Source organism: Alosa alosa, chromosome 23 (assembly GCF_017589495.1).
Source record: "Alosa alosa isolate M-15738 ecotype Scorff River chromosome 23, AALO_Geno_1.1, whole genome shotgun sequence".
Classification (NCBI taxonomy): domain Eukaryota; kingdom Metazoa; phylum Chordata; class Actinopteri; order Clupeiformes; family Clupeidae; genus Alosa; species Alosa alosa.
Window position 1 is genome coordinate 7,892,844 of NC_063211.1, and position 23,112 is coordinate 7,915,955.

At 44.4% G+C, this 23,112-nt stretch overlaps 1 protein-coding gene across 1 annotated transcript in view; it reads right to left on the reverse strand.

Annotated features, from left to right (window-relative positions):
- Window positions 1–22,004, reverse strand: part of LOC125288947 (partitioning defective 3 homolog B-like) — a 164,832-nt gene extending 142,828 nt beyond the window's left edge. Inside the window, 2 exon segments of the mRNA XM_048235663.1 lie at window positions 12,871–12,972; window positions 20,727–22,004. Coding sequence (XP_048091620.1) covers window positions 12,871–12,972; window positions 20,727–20,843 — 219 coding nt within the window. The 5' untranslated portion in view covers window positions 20,844–22,004.
- Between the last annotated feature and the right edge of the window lie 1,108 nt (window positions 22,005–23,112).

The following is a 23,112-nucleotide window of genomic DNA, read 5'->3' on the forward strand; positions in this document are numbered from 1 at the left end:
TAGTTATTTGTCTAAAAGTGGAATCTTTTGTAGTGGTCAGGCAAAAATGTGGCCTGAGGAAAAGAGGGGAGAAAGCAAACATTCAGGGTGGGGGGTGAGCAGACGTTGCTTACTGACCGATTAGTCAGTTCAACTTTGACTGTTGTGGTTCGGGAGTGAGACAGAGACACCTTGATAGGCTCCAAAACAAGATCATGACTTTGACTTCACACATATAAACACACACACAAACAGATAGAAAGAGAAAGAGAGAGAGAGAGAGAGAGAGAGAGAGAGAGAGAGAGAGAGAGAGAGGGGAGTGGGCTCAGGAGGAGAGCGAGAGAAGAAAAAAGAGAGAGAGAGAGAGAGAGAGAGAGAGAGATACACACGCACACACGGAGTGGTCACTATTTTTGAAATCACTGGGTTACTAAGCCACTCAGACCCCAGGTCACACACTAATCTGTGTAATGTTTGCATAGGTTAGGGTTACTCTTCAACCGATAAGACACCAACCACATAAAAACACCCCCACCTCTTTCACCACACACACACACAAACACACAGTGTCTCTAAATAAGCAACTACATTTCACATTACGGTGCTATCCAGTGTGGCCCACACAGACAGTACTAAGCATAGTGCAGACACGTTAAGGCCTTTAATCTCCACAAACAGCCCCCAAAGAGACATTGATCACATCCAGGACCCAAAAACATACCCTCTCACCTCTAGCTTAGTGACCATCACCCGCATGCCACAAAGCCACAGGTTAAGGGCTTCACAAATATCCAAATTCAAAATCTAAAGATAAATAACCTTAAAATCAAGGGAATACTTTTCCATTATTTGCTTATAAAGAGACGTTTTTTCCTCTTGATTTGATTTTTTTTTTCAACTTAGCTACATAAGTGAAAATATTCTTGTTCTATAGGCAAATCTCACAAATGAAATGTTCTTGTTTTGTTGGAAATACCACTCCAAATGATCTCGCAAGATTTGCCAACAAAACAGAGATAGAGTTGGGTTGCAACATATATGGTCCTATGGAAATGAAGGAAAGAAAAAGACAGGATATAAAGAGTAACAGAAGGATGGGCAGAGTGCATGAGGGTGAGGGAGAGAAAGAGGGGACTAGGCAGAAGCGAGAGAAAGACGGAGGCAAGCAGGAGAGAGAGAGAGAGAGAACGAGACTGTGCTCAGTGTCATTAGCAGCGAACCTGGAGTTTTTGACGTCTTGGTTTCCAAGTGAACACTCTCCTTGTTACCATGGAGACCAGTGCCACCCCCATTAGCGGCTCGTTCCCACTGGCACAGCAGCGGCAGCAGCAGCGGCAGCGTAACACCAGCCTAACAGAGCAGCACAGATACTGCACTGCCACCAGCACACAAGCCACTGAACACAAGAACACGCAACAGAACACGTCACATACGCACAATAACCTCAGAACAACCGCCTGCAACCGCATTTTTACGCAAATCCTAATAATACACATACAGTATAGTTGTACAATATCCTCCCTCTCACTCTGACTCTTTTGCTCCCTTCCTCTCATATACCACATACAAACAAACACACACACAAAAAAAAATACATGCATATGCATACCGATAATAGAACATCTGGTAACCTCAGCGGTTTTACACTGATTATCTAATACCATATTCATCATCACCTGTTCACAAAGTAAGTCCTACATTGCAGTTTCCTATTTGTGTGGCGCTAATTTACATTATATTTACATTTCCCTTAGATTTCTCTGCAAAAACTGGTTGTACATGCCAGTATTTTTAACACTCTGCATGAAATAAAATTAATATGACTCAACAACAAATAGGAAATACGCACACCCATACAAACACCCACACGCACACACACACACACACACACACACATGAAGTTGTACAAATCGTGTGACACATGGGTCAGCAGCACCAGTCAGACTCAGACCACTGGCCCGGCATTTGAAATCCACGCCACCACATTAAACACTCTCCACACACCAGGGCCAGTGTGTGCAACAGCCCTCCTCTACCTGCCCCTGGGAGACCCGAGAGAGAGGGATGAGAGAGGGATGAGAGAGGGATGAGAGAGGATGAGGGGGAGGAGGAGGAGGAGGAGGAGGAGTGCAGGCCCTCGGGACGGCGATGAGAGGTGAGAGCTTTTAATCAGGCGTCTCGGAGGGCCTAACGAGGCGGAACGCTCGCTCACTCACTCAGGGCGCTGTGATTCTCTCTCATTCGCTCGCACGCTCACTCACTCTCTCAGCCTCGGTCTGCGTCTCTTCGCTCTTCCCTCCTTTCCCTGTCACTCCGTCATACCCTCCTTTCTTTCTTTCTTTCCTCATGCTCACCTCATCATCTTCTCTTTTTTTCAATACTTTCTTCAAATCTCTCTCTCTCTCTCTCTCTCTCCTCTCCCTCTCTCTCCCTCTCTCTCCCTCTCTCCCTCTCTCAAACTCCCACAAGCTTTCTCCATGAGGAGATATGTACGTACTTCAGTTTTATCCAGAGAAAAGTATATGGAGCATGTTAGTGTTCCGTATACGGATGAAATGAAACTCATTTACTGTTCTGCTGCGCTATGCACACTGTCAATGAGACAACATTTCATTTTAATGAAAGGTTTTTATGTAAAAAAAGTAGACAGGGGCTAAAATGACGTTTGTCCTTGCTAATGCCTCCAGACATGCAATTACAAGCCAGACAGACTCTGAGCTGCCATCAAAGTGGTGAACAGTACAACGACAACATGTGACAAAGTCATTTGTGTGTGTGTGTGTGTGGGGTGGGTGTGTGTGAGTCAGGGCGGTGTGTCAAAATTCTTTTAATCCCTTTCTCTATTTTTTTTGTTCCGGCAAAGTATTTTAAGTGGGCTATTCAGATGCATTACCATCTAAATCAAGTGTTGCCCATTCGTTAAGACAATTAATTAGTGCAGCGGCAGTCTGTGAAAATTGATGATCATAATAATGATGACGAGGACTGTTCAGCGATTGGAGGAGAGGCACTGGACGCAGGTGCAGCCCAGTGCATTCTTAATTGCGACTGAAAGGGTGTGAAACGGTTTCCACTTGGCGAGGATCAGCCATGCTGGAGGTAAACCCACCCACCACACCCCCCTGCTGAGGCAGTCCGAGGGAGTGAAGCCTGACTGGGCCTCACTGGACAGAGACGTGTGTGTGTGTGTGTGTGTGTGTGTGTGTGTGTGTGTGTGTGTGAAGCCTGACTGGGCCTCACTGGACAGAGACGTGTGCCTAGGTACTGATGGAGGGCATTAGCAGATCCGAGGGGACAGGTTTGGGACACGGAGCGGCAGAGAAGAAAGTGACACACACACACACACACACACACACACACACAGACAGACACACACACACACACACACACACACAACACAGACAAACTCTGCCTCACACACGCGCGCGCACTCAGGCCTGTTAAATTGCTGTGTGATATGAAATTGATTGGAGAAATGAGAACGCAGCTGAGGATGCGAGGTGGAAGCTAAATAAACTAATTAAGTGATGCTTCCACATTGTGACATTTTCTCTCCGATTTGACCACACAAACACACACACACACTATTACTCAATGCACTAACCACCCACACACACACAATCACACAATAAACTAACCACCCACACACACACAATCACTCAATGCACTAACCACACACACAAAATCACTCAATGCACTAACCCCACACACATACACACACTCACACACACACACACACACACACACACACACACACACCTCCCTTCCCCAAACACTGAGCCAGTCTCCTCTGAAGAGCACACCGCCCGCCTGCACTGCCAGAGGCTTGCTGGTGGCTCAGCGAGTATCAGACAGACACTGAATGCCACTATGTGTTGCACTCAGCTCACATCTTGCTGGCCAAGCAGCAGCAGCAGCAGCAGCAGCAGCACTGTGCCACTATCTGCCTCCTTCCCCATCCTGGGGGCACCATCTGAGTCCCTTACAAGTGTGCCCCGCAGACAAGAGTTCAACAGCAGCTATCAACACTTATGCACATCCGACACGGTTCAGAAAGGGGCTTTGAAAAGAAGGCCCCCTGCCCCCATCTTAATGTCGGCATGACGGAGGAGGGTGGAAAAATACAACATTGAGTAACCTTTTTAAAATCACTGTGCTCTTATGCAGGGGCCATTGTTGGCTTTGGGCTTTGCCGTCACGGCAACTGGGTGAGCAGACGGTTTGGGTCTCCACGGGCCGTGTTCCGTGAGATGAGAAGTCTCTCCTCTGTTCACGTCACCACGTCACATTATTACCGTCTAGAGGCTGCGTGGACGGCTACGAAGGCCAGGCATTCACAGTGTGAAGAGTATCACTTGCGTTCAGTCTCGTCGGAAGACATTGATAGTCTTGACACTGAATGCCTGAGCTACAAAAAAAAAAGAAAAACCACTTGCACGTGTTGTGTGAAATCACAAAAGTGGATGTACTTCACACAGTACGAGTTCAGATGGGGTAAATAATATATCTACGTGCCGACTGTTGAACACGAAACATTTAAGCCGCGACTGGACTTGGTGAACTGTGAACGACCGTAATCTTTGGCAACAAAACAGATCTATAAAAGCACAACAACAGACAGCAGCTCACAATGACGACCCGAGAGAGGGGCTAGGAGAGTATTAAAAACACCGCCTGCATGCATCAAATGTCACATGGGGAAGACAGAGTTTGAGCAAAGCCTCATTTCACCTTCATCCTGTTCTCCACTCCTCTCTCCTCCACCTCCCTCCACCACCACCCCCTCCTTCGCTCTGCATTTCTGCCCTCATGTGGGAGGAGAACTCATAAAGAATGGTGCAGGAGACTGGAGTGTTGATGGGAAGGGGGGAAATGAGGATGGGAGGGAGAGATGGAGAGAGGGAGAGCGGAAAGAGGGGGAGGGAGAGGGAGACGGAGAGATGCAGTCGTCACTGGTCAGAATGGAGGGGAAGATGGATGGATGTTCCTGTCTGCCGTTATGAGAAAACAGCGACGAGGAACCTATCAAACAAAGCGTGCACTATAAAAACAGCCAGGCTGGCGAATCCATCTTTTGGCCCACAGCGCTCAACTTGGAACATTGAGGTCCCATAACCGGGATTAGCTCGGAGGATATCTCACGGAGCACGGGGAGCAGAACACAAAGAAGAAAACCAAGACAACAACATTCATAACTACAAAAATGACATAAAAACACAGACATAAAGCAACCGATAGGATGCTGCCTGAGGCAACCTCTTGTAAGTCAGAATCACTAGTTCAAACTGCAGCCGACTGAACAGAATCCCTGTTTCAAACGGCAGTTTAAAATAAAAACAAAATGGAATAGTTCAAAAATAGCACGCGAAAATCGAACAAATAGAACTTAGGACAAAAACATGAAACTGTTGAATAAAACTTGAAAAGCTAAGACTGAACAGTACCGCTCCGACTCATGGACCGGGTCAGCCAAAGACCCGTGTGTGGCCCATCAAAGGCCCGTCCACAGTCGGGGGTCTTTAATAACACCGTAGTTCACTTTTATTATCCACAAAACAGTCGAAATGACGACGTCTCAATGTGAGGTTCAAAGCCTTGCTCCGATGGCGGTACAATTACAGGAACAAGCCATCATGCTGAGCAAAAAAGAGGAAATGGCTGGCATTTTGAAGTGGGGAATAATGACCAGTGCTGATTATCTGATTACGAGAGCCTCCCTGGCCGCTGCGGGGAGGGGAGCGGTTCGAGAGCGGTCGTGCGGAGACTAACGTCGCCCCGCTCGCATTAGGCGCTTTGTTCTCGGGAGTAGACACACAGCGTCCCACTGTTTCTGCCAATCAATGTGGAATGAGGGATAGAGAATAGATGGGGGGAGGAATAATGAAAATGCGCTGCGGACGATGTGTGTGCGTCCAGTGAGAGACGGAGCACCAGAGTTGGGTCAGTCATTTAAAGTATGATTGAACACCTATAAAGCCTCCACAGTGCCACATTTTAGGCAGTTTACAATGATTAAATATACCAACCAATAGGCTCACAGTTCCTAAGCAGAGCATATGTCCTGTAAATCTGTCAGCAAAGCAGCTTTAAAATGATCACTCTGACTTCAATATACAGTAAGGCACCCTTGGGTTTTCACACATAAAAGCACAATGATTATATTTTTGGTCTTTCATCTGTTTTGTTTTGTACTAAGTTTACTAAGTCCAATGTACCTCCAGCAATAGCACTCTTACTTTTAACACTAGCCCAAGTTTCCCACTGAGTCTCATCACTGCAACAGTGTTCAATCTTTCTCCAAAACTCCCCTCTGCTGCTGCATAAAAATAGGGCTAAAAATAAGAAGTACAAAATGACAGCATTTTTAAAATAGATTCACATTGTGAGCTAGTCATGACCGACACATCCGCAGAATAGGCCCAATCAGACGTATCATTACCAATCAAATCGGGCAACTTCTGCGCAGGGAACCAAACCCAATATAGCCCTGCATTAGCTGAAAGGCGCTAACATTAGTCAATCAGCGCGCCACTGCACTTGTGGTTCTTCATTTATTGCAATCAGTGGTTATTCAGCAACCATCATCAGTTGCTCCCTGGATATTACATACATACAAAAAGTATAGAGAGGAAGAGAAAGAGAATAACATTTTTAAAAGTTTACAAGAGCAGGGGTGGAAGTTATGGGGGAAAGTTAGCTTCCACCTGAAATGCTTGTAGGGTTCTGCTAGTTTGGATAACAAGTAATGCTTGAATTTTATACACTACAACCCACACAGACTCTGGACTGAAACCCTGGCAGAGGGACAAATAGCAGCTTCTCTGGACCAGAGTCCAGCTTATTTGCCCCCAATCTGGGCCCAAGCCGATGTGGAGTCAGCCCCTCCTTGAGTCGCCATAGCTGGTCCGTGGGACAGAAAACTACTGTAAAGGTCAGACACCAGGAACAGTCCTGCCACTGCAAGACAACCAATCACACTAACAAGCAGTAGTGGAGGCAGACGGGAAAGACTTCCGCCTGTTTGCTGGGGCTTGGAAAAGATGGTAATGAAAGCTTCCTGCCAGGGTGTTGTTGGGAGTGGCAAGGTGATTTGACTTGAAGTTGGCTCAACTTTCAACTGAAAAAATCAACTATCATTAGTGTCAAAACAAAAGCTTTTCCCATACACAAGTCAGGCATTCTGACCAATCAAACTGGTTAGATTCTACCAGGGTGGCATGTCCAGAAAAGGTAACAGTGTTTTTGAAAACAGCTGCTACACAGGAGAAACTGATGATTTGGCACCCAAATAAACCTTTGGGACCTATGACATATGTTGCCCTCATTCTCACTGAAGAGTTCCTGAAGAGTTGTTATTATACCTCAGACTTTCTTGAAGCTTGTTTGACTTCAAACAAACCTCTTTTGCCACAGCCTTTACAAGTAGCCCTTGGAAATAGCTAGTCTTCTTTCATTTCTATGGAAAGAACACATACATGCCACGCAAGAGGCCAGCGACCTGCAGTCATAACGGCCAATCAAAATGTCCAAAGATGCCAAGCATTCACTGTAAGCCTTAAAACCCAAAGAAATCTATGAATATGGTTATGCCACAACTGCTGATTACATGCTAGGTTCCTGGAACTTCACAGCTGTTTACGCTTGACTCCAAACCCTGTGGTAATTGTAAGGTGTAAATTAAATGTGAAAGAAATTTATGATTGAAGTTAAACGTTGGTTCACTCATGGAATAAGTAACCTGGGCCAAAAATAAACCATTACGATCAAAAAGCATAATGACACAGGACTGCCTCAAAGCTAGATGCTATAATCTATAGCGGCTATAATCAAACAAACTTATAAAAGAAATGCAGAGAGGCATTTTGAAGTATCCTTTCAACATTTGTGAAAATGTTTGTCTACATAAGGTACATTCAGAATGCAATGCAAACATACATGGTGAAACAGAATCACTTTGCTTGTACTCCTATTTATTCCTCATGTGCTTGGCTGGTCATAGTGTTGTCCAGACTTTATGTTCCTGGATGTGACTGTTAAAAGGGCTACACAAAGTACATCACTACAATTCTCCTTCGAAGGTCATCATGAAACAGAACATAATGTCCAAAGCTTCTTACAGACACTCTCTATACAGGTCCTTGACCAGGTTAGCGATCAGAAATCCTGTGGCAGCAGCACAGTTCGAGGGGCAATCTTACAGATATAGCATGCATTATGCAAGACGTCAACATCACTTCCCCCTGAGTTTGACATCTTTGATGGTAATTACACACCGACGACAGCTATAAAAACCCCTCCGCTAAGTAGCTCTGGCGCCAGCACCAAGCATGCAGCCAATGTGGCATTCAGAGGCCAAAATGGACCTCTGGCAAAGCACAATCGGCTGAAAGGAGTTGTACACCCCTGAGCTCCCCTGCATGGTTGCGTCTAAGGGTCCCTTTGTGGAGGGGGTTGTTCACATGGAGGGAGTTGGTACCTATGTATGTGCATAATGGCTGGAAGCTTGTCGTAGGTGATGACAGTGAAATGCAGGTGTGGGGAGGGAGGCGGAGCTATGGGGAGGGGGATAGTGGGTCTCCAGACTCCTGCTGTTAAGTGGTTGGGATCTGGGCACAGGAGGGGAAAGGGAGATTTGTCTCTGTGTGTGTGTGTGTGTGTGTGTGTGTGTGTGTGTGTTAGGGGAGGTGAAGTTGCTCATCAGTCCTTACACGCTTTAGTCGCATCGTGAGTGGCTCAAGCACTTCAGCATCGTCAGTGTTCATCAAGGATACAGCCTGATTATAGACATCAGACCAGGGAGAGAGAGGAGAGGGGAAAGAGAGAAAGAGAGAGAGAGAGAGAGAGAGAGAGAGAGGGAGAGGGAAAAAGAGAGCGTGAGAGAGAGAGAAAAGAGTGAGAGAGCGAATGAAAGCGAGCTCCACACAGTCTAGCACATTATATTTACTGGACATTTTCATGATTTGTAATGGTATATGGTGATGTATGCACAGCCACCCATGCACACACTCACAGTGGGGGCTGTAAAAGTATAGGTTATAGCACGGAGTAATGTACATAATCATAGCTGTTTATATATATATATATATATATATATATGAATGTGAAAATATATATGCAGCCCTCTAAGCTATGACAGACCGGGCACAGCAGGAACAATGCTGGTCAACCCAGGTACTGTGTTTTATCCCCCACACACACACACACACACACTAAACAAAAAACAAACACAATCTCAGTCCACACTCCGTGACCCCAGTCCACACTACGTGACCACGACCAACACTTGAGCAAGACAGCCAGGATGGGCAGCAAGAAGGCTGAGCGCATCAGCCCTCCGTCTGGGCAACACTCCTAATCCCACAGAGCTAACAGAACAAACACTGGGCACACACACAGAGAGCGGCTGGCTTTGGTCTTGGCGATCTGTCTATATACTCATTCGATCCCATCCTTTAAAACTACACTCGTCCACACACTCACCTCTCTCTCTCTCTCTCTCTCTCTCTCTCTCAGCACTGTGGGGCTTGGGTGGCAGAAACAGCTGCGGGGGAGGGGAGAGGAGGAGGGAAGCGAGGAGGAAGAATAGATGAAGTGCTTAATTGACTAAGCAGGAGGCCCCTCGTTTGGCCTCTCGAGGTGATTTAGAGGCAGATAGCCCCCACTCTCCATCCTCCACCCCCACCACCCAGGTCGTCGGGGGCAACCGATACGACGACTCCCCGCATCAGTCTCATTCATCACCCACACCCACAGCTGAATATGCATGAGCTGGCTCCGTGGGGGCGGCCAATCACAATCACTCCTTATTTAGGTGGAGGCTGAGGTTGGGGGCAGGTGGGGTGTGTGTGTGTGTGTGTAGGGGAGGGAGGTGGGGTGGGGGTGGGGGGTTAATGGGCGCCTGACCTGGGGCTGGGGCAGTAATCTGATCTCATCTCGACGGTAACCTCGCCATTATCAAGCTGAAGGGGGTTGGAGGTGGGAGGGCATACAACAACACGCAGGTCTCACTGGACCCTCACGTCTCCGCTCTCTACAGCGCAAGGCGCATTAGCCCTCATTAGCATGCACTGCTAACAACGGAGACCGCCGCGGAGAAAGCCTTCCCAGATTACACAGAAGGATAGAGAGAAGATGATTTGATTACGGCTTGGGATTTACATCAGCAGGGGAAACAGAGAGAAGACGAGGAAGACCGTTGTAAGACAAAGAGATGGTGGCATCTCTTAGCAGCACAAAAAAGATTCAACAGAATAAATGAAAAAGAGTTTCCCCAAAATGTAGTTCTGTTACTGTCGCTTGTTCCTTTGCTTGATAAGGCTACATATCATGGAACTTTACCTGTAGTCTTATAGAAGCGTTCTCTGACACACACGCACACAACAACAATAATAGTCCAACTCACACTCTCTCTCTCACACACACACACACACACACACACACACACACACACACACACACACACACACACAGCAAGCATATTTGCTCATACCAACGTGTAACTCTAGAGGGGGACAAAGAAGACATTCCCTTTAATCTCCATTTTGCATTTGACAGTCTGACTGACAAACAATAAAGAAGATAAATAATCCTCATGTATATGACACATTATATTTCTAGTATAAAAATTCCAGCTTGGTATGAGGGGAGATAAAATGCCAAATTTAAACATTAACTCTAATTGCACTGCACAGCAGTGTATGAATATTCCATTACAATTTTTATGCAGCTCTTGCTGACTAAGTGTTGGTAATTTATCACTTTTTATGCTCCCGCAGTTATGAATATGTATGCAATGCAATCTATTAGCACATCATAAGAATACATTATATCAAAAAAGAAGGGCTGAGAATAAGTGGCCTTCAAAAGGAAGTGGGGCTGATTTAGTTCAAACCCAAAGCAGTGAGTGCAGTCCTACACTCACAAATGCAATCCTTCAGCTGTACCAGCAGTCCGTGTTTGTTTGCTTGTGTTTGCTTTGTTTGTTTGTGCATTTGTAAATGTGTATGTGTGTATGTGTGAGAAAAGAGAGAGACAAAAAGAGAGATAAGAATGATTACATCAGCACATGCATGTGAGTGTGCATGTGTGTGGGGGACAAAAGAAAGATATAGAGAAAGAGAGAGAGAAAGAGAGAGAGTGAAAGAGAGAGAGTGAAAAAAAGAAAAAGAAAGAGAGAGAAAGAGAGAGAGACAGAGACGGTCATATGAGGAGGAGTCATAGGGAGATATAATATATAGAAATATAATGGAGTTCTTTTGGAACTTTCTTTTTAATGTTGGCCTTTGAAGGTTTCAAAGCATGAGGGGTTTTTTAGAGAACCATGAAATAGTCACCACAAATTCTGAACAATGGACCCTGAATTGAAATGGATCGCAAGGTTCTCAAGTGTGCAGGAAAACCCAGACTTTCTTGATGTGAAAATGTCAATTATTCTACACAAACACTCATTCCATTCAAAAAGAACCCCATTGCAAAACAACATAACTTGAAAAAGCCAATATGGGTTGAATGAAAAACAGAAAATGTTATTTAAGAGAAAGAATAAAATAAAATCTTTTGAAACATGAATTTTTTGATCAGATGAAAGGCTTGTTAGGTGCTGTAGACATTGAAGTCACTGAACTCTGCTGCATAGCTCTGGACCAACTCCATCTTCCTACATCTTCTTTCCTTTCTGTTATCAGCATCCATTCATGGAAAAGGCAAATCATGCTATTGTAAAAGCAATGATACTGGTTGGTACAATTAGGGCCCATGCAAACCAACAATTTGGAAATAAATTCATATTTGTTCCAGTAATGTGTGTATAATCACTCTCACTCATCCTCACCCTCTGTCTTTCTCTCTGTCTCTCTCGCTCGCTGTGTCTCTCGCTCGCTCGTTCTCTGTCTCTCTCTCGCACTTTCTGTCTGTCTCTCACTCTCTGTCGCTCTCTCTCTCACTCTCTGTCGCTCTCTCACTCTCTGTCGCTCTCTTGCTCTCTGTCTCTTTCTCTCTCACACACAGACACAAACACCGTACAAAAACAACACACTTCAGCCAAGCTGGTCAGAAAGGGTGGAGGGGGAGGGAAGTGTTCCTTCTGCCTCTAATAACACAAGCCCTGTTTTAGCTTGATAACTGCAGCCTGTGAAGCGCGAGTGGAAAGAGAGACCCAAACTCCTGTAAAGGCCCATTCACACCAAGAACGATAACGATAGCTATAAATAAATATCGTTCTCGTTAATATGAATGACGACGTTCACACATAAACTATAACGATAACGACATGAAGAACGATATCGTTGGGGATTACTTTCAGAGCGATTTTCAGAACGATAAAAAGCTAATAGCCAATTAGAACCCATTGAATTTTAACCGTCACATTCATTAACACAAGGAGAGACTTTGTTTATTGTTGTTCAGTGTGAACGCTTTTATCGTTATGGTTATAGTTATCGTTCTTGGTGTGAATAGGCCTTAAAGGTGGCTAAATATGACATGCCATTTAGAACGCCATTTAGAATGTCATTTAGAATGTCTTGCATGCCAACAAACTCAACAATCTCATAAGGTACTGGCCCCTGTAGGCTAAATAAATCTAAACTTCCTTATCATGTAGGACAACATAAACACATCAGTATAAACCATTGTCATAACTACAAATGCTTCACAGAGGGGCCATTTGTATTACTGACTTACATTGATATCTGACTGTTTGAAAACCCTGAAGCAGGGAGGACACGCAATATTTTTAAATGTGCTTGAACTTCCAGAGAACTGCACCCATGACCTTGGCAAAGTTAGTTCTGTCTCTACCAGACGAGCGACAGGAAAGCACTGTTAAAAAAAAAAAAAACCAAAAAAAAAACTCACCACACAGGAAAGAAAAGCAGTGGCCTTAAGGCTTACCTTGTCGCGGTCCTCCACCAGGTCAGTCAGCATGTCATCTGGGTCCAGGATCCCCCCGTCGGCGTACTCCACGTGGTGCGTCCGCACGCGCACCTCCCCATCCTGTGGGAAACAACAACGCAAGACGTCTTAGATTTCCCCTTTTCATCGACCACGCACAAAGCACAAAACTACTCAAGACAATTTTGGGTTTTTTTGCGTTTGTAAAACATGACTTGTCTACTGAACTATAGGATCTTTTTAAAAGCAGGACAGACAAGCACAGATCCATTCAAAGTCTGTCCTCACATACCAAAGAGGAAGTCAGAATCAGGCAATATCATGGAGCTGCAAATCACTGTCTATTACATTTCACTCAATGAGACAAACTGACAGATTCAGCTCAAATTTATTTCAAAAGAGAAAAAAAGACATGGCGGCATGTTGTCTAACATGTTAACTAACATCAGACTGTCTCTAAAAAGAGGCAGAGAGCAATACACTATTTTACCCTAACAATACAGTGCTTGTATAGCCATCATAAAAAGGGAAGTGCAGCACAATATGCTTCCGAATGAAGGGGATGGAGATATCAACTGGCACAGATTTATTACAGCATGACAGCTGGAGTGCAATGCGATCCGCTACATGGGTGGTATGCAGTAACTGTGCTCAGATCAGCGGCGCTGGAGGGCTTGGTTGTCCAGCGCTCACGCTGACAAGCCCTGGAGGCTCCGCAGGTGCGGTGGGGCTGGGTGTGGGCTTCCTCTCCGTCCATTCCACTTCAGGAGGGTCATGAACACACAACACACACACACACACACAGAATTACTCAAGAGCTCACTTTCCAGTGATCCTTGATTGCGGCCCTGCACGGAATCCATATGAAGCATTCCGGCTATTGTTTTCAGCTGGGAAAGAGACAGTTTCCCTTATCAGCATGGGGGTTCTGACAAAGCTAACAGACCCACCAACAATGCAGAGGGAGAAATGGTCCACAATACTGACTTCCTATTTCTCCTCACAATGAGGGACCTGTGATTTACACAGGCAGCAATTCACGTCAAGTAAATCTCAACAGAGTGAACTAATGAAACGTGTATGAAAAGAGAAGTTTACCATTGAGTAAATGTTTACCATTTTGTTTAGACGTGAGAACTGAGATCTATGATGTCAAAAGGCAGCTTGGCTCAGTAATTGAACAATAAATATTTCTCTGTCAAGACCCCCAGTGAGTACCGGACATAGCTTTGGATTATGTGGTTTACACACGTGGAATCCTAAACTATGACTGGCATTCTGTGACTACCTAATGCCAAAAGGACAATTAAAACACCACTCAGGGAGTTAAGATGAGGATGGTTGCTTGTTGCTATGTGCCAATAAATGAATAATACACAAATTAACACAATGATTAAAATAAAATGAATAAATGAATTTGTTTCTGTGAAAAATTCAACAAAGGAGCTGATTGTTCTTCTTTGGTGTACTGTATCTATATAGGGACCCGCTGCTAAATCAACTCCGCTGTGTAAGCTGTACAATGGCAGGGGCAGTGGGCTAACCAAACAGCACTGCTCTCAAACAAACAGGCAGCGGGGTTGGAATGTCACTCTCTGGCAGAGAGCCAGCGTCCTCCCCGTCTTCAACTTGATCTCGGTCTCTATCAGTCGCTCCCCATCTCTCTCTCTCTGAAAACCCAGTATCTCATACAAACGCCATGTTTTTCTCTTAAGGGGTGACGAAGACAGAATTTGTGCGCGCTCATTGGCAGTGGTAGTAGTAGAGTAGTAGAATGCCTGTTATTGTTTACTAAAAACAAGTCACAATTGTCACCAGGCTACAGATTAACTCCGGTTACCCAATTCAAGGACAGACGGTGTGGAATGCATGCAGTGTGGAATGCATACTGTAGTGCTAACTGTGAAGTGTTGTTCACCCACAGGCCAAAAAAACACTGTATGACTGAGGAGGGGGGTGGGGGGAAAGAACCACACACTCATGTCATGATGAGTGTATCCATATCACGCCCTCTACCTTGTCTCATAGTTCACTCAAAGTCCTTGGCATAGCTGAAATACCAGCAGGTTTCAAAACAGGTAAAACCAGTGGAGCATGTGTGTGTGTATTCACCCAGAACTGGTTTAGAGTGAAACAGAGCACTTGGAAAACAGATGACAAAGGCGGATTCAGGCTCAGAATGCTGCAATGACACCAGCATTAAAAAAAAATTACACAAACCCATTAACAATTACCAAAACAGTTGACTGATGAATCCCTCATTGTTGCAGTCCTGGTATTCTCCCAGAAACATGGAGCAGGTTTCATGTGAAACAGGAGCAGCCTGGGAACAGGCTTATGTAAGATTCAGCAGTGACGTCACACACAGGACGAGCGTCTGCCGGTAGGAAAGATGTGGTGCACACGTGGAAAGATGTGGTGCTGTGGACACGAGAGGGGTGTGCCATCACATTCCGTGATGACATCACCGCGTGAGTCTTGTTGCCACGAAGGCTTCATAAACAAAACAGACGTGGTACCTGAGGGGATACCTACGGCTCATGAGGCAATCACGAGGCAACCTTTTGCACTCTACTGCAGGTGTATCGCCTACACAACCACATGCACAAGGGTCAACACAGTGGTCCTAAAACACGCAGGATTAGCTTTTTTTTTCAGGAATTGTAATCTTCTTGTGTCAAAGCGAGGGGTAAGGAAATGGCAAAAATGTCATTCGGTCCAACGCATTCCCAAATGCTGCTTCAGTCTTTAGCAGCACTCTCCAGAGCAGTGCACACTTTGTGGTGGCTCAGCTGGCCTGGGGAAATGCTTATATAGCGTGCTGCAGTCCAACTGCCAGTGGTCAAACAGAGACAGAGTGTTTTCTGTTCTGCTCCAGAAGCCTGGAGCTATCCCAGCATGCAAAGCTTCACAGGAGGGGGAAGAAAACGCCGCATGACAAACTGGGCACAAAACAAAGTATAGTATAAGTATAAGTATAAGTATATTTACTTTTTTGATCCCGTGAGGGAAATTTGGTCTCTGCATTTAACCCAAAGGGTGAATTAGTGAAACACAAACAGCACACAGTGATCACACAGTGAGGTGAAGCACACACAAATCCCAGTGAGCAGTGAGCTGCCTGCTACAACGGCGGCACTCGGGGAGCAGTGAGGGGTTAGGTGCCTTGCTCAAGGGCACTTCAGCCGCGGCCCACTGGTCAGGGCTCGAACTGGCAACCCTCCGGTTACAAGTCCAGAGTGCTAACCAGTGGGCTACGGCTGTGGGAGCATCGCGCTCTGAGACACACACACGTACAGTTCGTGTCACAGGATCTAAACACACACACACACACACACAATTTAGAGAAGTGCATGTGTGTTGAGAAAGCAAAAACTGTCCATGCCCCTAGCAGAGGCCAAATAGCAATAAATAGTAAAATCACTATAACCTCTTCACCACAATGATGATGCACCGGCTGATGTGGTAACCCCTGCTTTCCAAAACACCCTCAGTTGTTCAAATCCCTCCATATTACACCAGGTTTCTTGGAAAATTCTGTTTTAAAGCATCAAAATTGATCCAAATGAAATAAACATTTGCTTCTGGGTGTTTGTTGACCGCATTAGCAATGCAAATGCTAAAATGCTCTTTTTGCGGTTCATATCTACCAAAGTAACAGCAGGCATTTCAGCTGAACCGACATCTCAACTTCAATAACTGTGTGTGATGGCCCAAGAAGAGATTCCTCAGATGACTCATTGATCATTTATTGCAATTGGCCTGTGATACTACTGTAGCTGCCTCAGACAGAGTGCAGCCCCATACCCCCATGCTGTCTACAACACAGTTGAAAGTTCAAAGTGCACGAGGCTTGTTATTGCTGATGGTGACTGTTATGGGGCACTTCGCCTTCTCTCTTGGCACTGGGCCAAACGTTAAGTGATCTCAGCTTCTTTTTGTTGCCAGTTCAGCTCAGCACCATCTGGACTGTCAGAGGATCTGTAGATGCAAAACCAGTATGCCAGTAGAGGCCAGCATGGGAAAACTGGAGATAAGACTGTGTTGTTCGTTTTTTTTTTGTCTCAGTCAGACAGTGACTCACACACGGCAAGCTTCTCTCTGACACTGCCATGAGGCACAGCAAGAGACTCTATGAAGAAGGACTGAAATACCAGCAAAAGAATGGAAATAACGACTTCTACAGAGACAGATCGCTGTACTTAAAAGGCCATAAGAAATATTAAGAGGAGCTTCAATATGTCTGAAATATGACAAACTGGCTGTCGTCCCAAAACAGCGTTACTTCTGTTGTGCGCATTTGCATTTGGGTTTCAGTCCAAAGCATTTTGAAGTTAATGAGACTACTGGGACGCGTGTCCAGTTATGCTAAACTGTAATGAAGGAAGAAAGGAACTGACCAAAAACACATGACAAACTACCACAACACAGTTTGATATATCAAGAAGAAGGCAGCAAGAATATAACAGCAGTAGCGTAACTCTACAGTTCTACAAGTAGTTTTATAATAACCCTCCTACATGCTTTCTAAGCATTAGGTTCCAGGGCCATATTCATCTCTTTGGTAATGAGATGATTAGGTCTCCTTTAAAAGTGATTGCATTCCTCAAGGACCAACAAAACCACTCGAGCATGCCGAGAGCAAACTATTAGTATAGCGGTTCACACTATATTCAGGGCACTGGCACCACAAACACACACACACAGACACACCCACAGACACACCCACACAGACACAGACACACAGACACACACACACACACACACACACACATCATAATCCTTGAAACACTCCATTACACTCCAGCGGGGAAATGCTCAGGGATTAGGGTGACAAAAACATTAATGACAAGAGAGAAACCCGACGGAGAGAGTGAGAGCTATTGAGACTTCAGACAGTGCCAAAGACGTGAGGTAATTAGCAGCTCTTCACTGTATCTGCGAGGAGGCTGCTTTCGCAGTGTTTGGAAAGCCTTTCAAAAGGTGTAGCTGTTGCACAGAAGTGTTGAAGGTGCACAGAGAAGTGTGGCAAAGCTCAATAATGAGAGCAGTCCTCGAAGTTGTGAGGCCCATTTCACGGTCTCTCTCAAATGTGCAGTTTCAAAGCACCTTTAGGAAAAGTGGCCAAAATCTGACCTCTAAGCTCTTATTGAACCCTTTTTGAACTCATTGAAAAACACAAAACACATAGGCCTATATATTATACAAATAAATTCAAAGAAAGATATTAATTTTCAATAAGCTAATTTGTGTATGCACATCATACAAGTGTGTATGCACATCATACAATATCATCATGATATATAATGACTAGCCCACAGGCTGTCAAAGTCATATAAAAGCCTAAAGTAAATCTCAGGGGGGAACTGTGCCATGGACTTTGAGTACAATATGAATGCCTGCCGGTTATACAGGCCATCAATTACAAACAAATCTCTAGAAATATCACTGACACAAATACCCCACTGGGTGACTCCTACACTAATGACAAACAAAACCTTCCCCATTGTCTGATGTCCTATTTGATGGTTCTCCTGCTAATTACAAACAACAGCACATCTCTATTGTCTCATCTAAAAGCCATTGAAAATGACAATAAGCCAACCCACTACAGTTGGGCATCCATATGGAAGTCAAGATAAGTGACTTGTCCTCCCATATGTAAATAATGGTCCATGAGACAAACAATAGCCAAAATGGCAAGCAGATGGGCATGGGCCGCGCATTAATCAAGTTCTATGGAAACACACCAGTCATGGGGACAAAACTATCGATCTTCCAGGAACACACACACGTCTGAAGGGTGCAGGCAAGTATTTGGAGATTAGAAGCCACAGTTCTGGGGGCACAGTACTGAGTGGATTGGGAACACACACACACACACACACACACACACACACACACACACACACACACCCACCCACACACACACACACACACACACACACACACTCACACACACACACACACAGTCACACACACAAACACACACACAGCTACAGACACTCAGAGCTCCCCAAGCTAGACGAATATCCCTGAGAGACAGAGTCTGATAGAGCTGCCAGCATGGAGTGGGCACCATCCATCCGTAACAGCTGGCACCCCCTCATACATCAGCGGCCTCGCTGGGGCCAAACGCAGGCCGATAACGTCCATCAGTCACAGGCGCGAAACACTCCGGAACAAAGCCGCCATCAACGGGCTGACAGGCTGACGCGCAGACCAAGGCGGGCTCATCAGAACCCAGCGTCCACCTGGTTGCAGCGATATGGGGCTATCCATCAGGGCTTTCACATCAGTATATTCATCACGGAGCGGCGCCCGCATACAGTGTGCGTCAGCACCGGCGCACTGGCACCACACAGGACTCCAGAGACGGAATACTGAGGACCCACTCAGTGAGCAGGAGGAAGTCGAACAGAGTCGTGTAAGGGGACACCACCACCGCGCATCAGCAGCAGCACAGATAGATAACGAGACGGCTGCTAAAAGAGTTAGGAGAAGGGGGAGAGCAAAACGAAATGAAGTGAAGACTTTTAAATGACGTTAAGTGAGGGCTCCAGTCAAGATTCTGAAAATTCAGGAAAGTTTCAGACATACTTCACTGTGGAGAGGTCTGGAGAGAGCTCTTCGGAAACAAACAGTCAAGATAAATTCGAGGAAAAAACATATGCCTCTGTGTATTTACTTCTGAGACTAACTATACTCAAATCTTATCACTGTGAACATGATTTGATATGAGTGAAGTGGCTTTTGAATGCACCATGCTTGGTAGACTATATTTTTGAATCATACATACACCATTAACAAGCTAGGAATGTGAAATGCCCCCTACTGAAAGACATAATATTTCTATTCTTGGAGACCATTTATATTCCATTGTGGGAGCAGAAAGTAGATTGAGGTTTATTCCTCTGCCTTATTTGCATAAAGACTGGGGAAGGGAATGAGGTATTTCAGAAACTCTCCAGCCAGATTATACGTCTGAATTAAAAACTTGCATTTAATAAGTATTCATATAACTACCAGCTGACTCAGGATACGAGTTCAGGCACTAATTTCCCTGTGGTGTCAGCAGATGAAATTTTCAATAAACCAGATAATCCTTTTCATTTCTATAACCCTGTGAAATATCATTCACAGGAATGACTCTCTTGATAAAGAAAACAGCTACCATATCAGATATATGGTTTATTTCCTTTGTGGACTTTAAAAATCGTTCAAATATTTTGCTGAATTGTAAACTATTGTAGATTGATAGCTGCAATAGGCCTAACAGAAGAGCAGGTATGCAGTGCAAGCCTTATGATTACTTGCTTGCTTGCATGGCATCTCAATAACTTGCATGGCATCTCGTGGGCCTTAAAAAACAGATGAATCAGGGATTTATGATTTCAACAAAAGAAACGTTGGCAGATTTTTTTTGTTCAGGCTGACCTCTTCCATAGCAATGAAATCCTCAGGAAGCTAGTGTGTAGGTTAGCCTACTTGAGGAACACATGTGCAATGCATTGCCACAGCAGCCTGGCACCAATTGTTTTTTAATGCTACTCGGCTAATCACAACGAGCATTTGATTTCTATTTTGTTGCTGTTTTAATACTGCACTGTAACTAGCCTTATACAGGAACCAGGCTAAAATTGTATAGATAGAATCAAACACTTCTCGCAATGGGGAAAGAAACCGGTAGCCACGCCCCATTGCAGGTGTATAGGCGACTTTTAAATTCGAATTGCTGTCAGAATATAGCCTACCATAAGGTTACAATATAACAGAGAAAATGTTAAAGATATCACACAATTAAAACACATGTTACTGTGCTATTGACGTCAATAGTTTGATAGATAAGAACTTACCTGTTCGACAATCTTCCTGTATCTTTGGGTAGCCTGTTCCATAAGATCCCGTACAAACCAGCCATCCTTACACGGAACAACTACGCGAGTTTTTCCGAAATTTACTGTTACCTTCATGTCGCCGTTAACATCCGATATCCCTAAAAAGTGTTCAAAATCTACATGAGGAAACTTATTACACCAGTTTCATTCGTGTAGGCTTCTCACTAGCAGCTACCAGACGATCACGGAATAGCAACAGGTGTCACTGACGAGGTGAAATCAGCCTCGAAATTGTGTTAACTCATCTAACGTTACACACTGTAGGCTGTTGGTAAAATAGTTTTGAAAATTTGAACTCAGTCCTCAGTGCCTGAAACCGTGGAGAGGTAGCCTAGGTGAAGTGCACGCGGGTCCAACAATGCTATCTCATTACTATCCAAGCGGTCAGGTTTGTGAAAGCGGAAGCTAAGCCACATCGGCTAAGTGACCATAAGAAATTCTCAGATGAGGAATGATGGTCCAAAGTTTCTGTTGTTGTAACCTAGAATTGCACCACAATCACTTGTTTATAACTATGGGCAGATTAGTAGTGGGTCTTATCAGCTACTGGAGTTAGAGGCTACAGACAGACAGAACACGAAACACGGAAAGTTCCAGCAACAATGTAGCCAACACGGACACTACAGAAGACAGAATAGCCAACGTTTCGGCAGATGTAATGCTTTTCTGGATTCCTTATTCTTCAATAGACATCCGCCGCCGGTAGTCTTCATCAAATGATAGGACACTGACAGGTGGAGTTCCAAAGATTTAACTTCCTTGTCTTTTCCAACAAACTCACATTGCTTTCAATCCAATTGAGCGTATTATATTTTTAAAACAACATTTAAATAGCCTTCTAATTTAGCTTTGTGGACTCAGTGGAAGAGTTAGGGTTTCAACAAACTCATATATCCATCCAGCATGGAAATTAAATCAATCCCGATGTACTGTAAACTTCGTTTGGGAAAGCGGACTGACCCTAGAGGTTGATAGTGTGATGTAACACACTTCCTTTCCTGACAGTCAGGACACCTGCCAAACGGGATTGCAACTATCCCCTCATCACATACAGTAGGCTACATGATGTTTCTTTTTGATTTACGAGTCTTAAGTTACATGCGCATTGTAAAAATAGGTAAATGACTCAGTGTTTGTGGAAACTTTTGATTGCCTCATTACTAGCGTAAACACACTGCAATAAATCCATGACATCAGTCAGCTGGAGGGTTGTCTTGGCTTTGTTTGGGAAATAGTTGCAAGACAGGATAGAGCATGTGAAGATATCAGAGGCATTACAAGTGCCAGGAAAGAAACTTGTCTATCTTACCTATCCTGTAATTCCATATAGGATATTAAATCTCTTTTAATTACAACAATTCAGATTTTATTGAAATATTTTGAAATTAACAACAAATGAAACTGTAGCCGTCCCTTCCATGCTGAAGCAACATCTTGATTGGCTGGAATTGTTCATGATTTGGATCTAGCCACTGTTTGTGCATTTACAGAGCAGACCATGTAGCCTATAAGCACCAGGGAGTTTCAGCATAGACACAGAACGGACAGCTAGAGGAGCTGAATTCAACACATAAAGTGTAATGGATTGCAGTGTATTGAAATGCACCTTGTACATCACATCACTCAAAATGTACTCTTGTGTGTACAACCTATAACAACAGTCATGCTATTGGGGTTTATTCAAATCTGTTCCTCATGGCTGGACTATTTGGTTGCCTTTTGTATACATTAGGGATATAACTATCTGTTACACAGGGTGTATTTCATTCTTAAACATATACAGTATGTGTATGTTTTTGATTATACATCAATATATATTACAGAAATATATACAGAAGCATGTTAATGTACATTTTCAAAGGCTCCAATGCACACCAGTGTAACATAATCTTTCCATAGTCTATTAAATGCAGTCATATTTGATAGCAGTGGATTGATGCCATTTCCAACTAGTAATCAGAAGGAATACAAGAAAATGCTGTGAGACTTGGATTGTAATGAACTGTGAGAATAAATAACACTCCAAATGTAAAATCAGACACTTCTTGTCGAGCTATATTCCAACATCTGACCCACTTTCAACGCAGTTTATCCCTAGTCATCAGCCTCACAGTAGCGATTCATTATTCAGACCACCCAGAAATGCAGTGTTGTCCCTCTCCTCAAAAACCCCAAACAACTCAGTGACCCAATTACCCAACGCATTGCTCCATTCTCACTCATGATTTCCTCTGTCCTTCTTTCTCTCTCTCTCTCTCTCTCTCTCTCTCTCTCTCTCTCTCTCTCTCTCTCTCTCTCTCATTAAATTCAATTCAGTTCAGTTCAAGAAAGCTTTATTGGCATG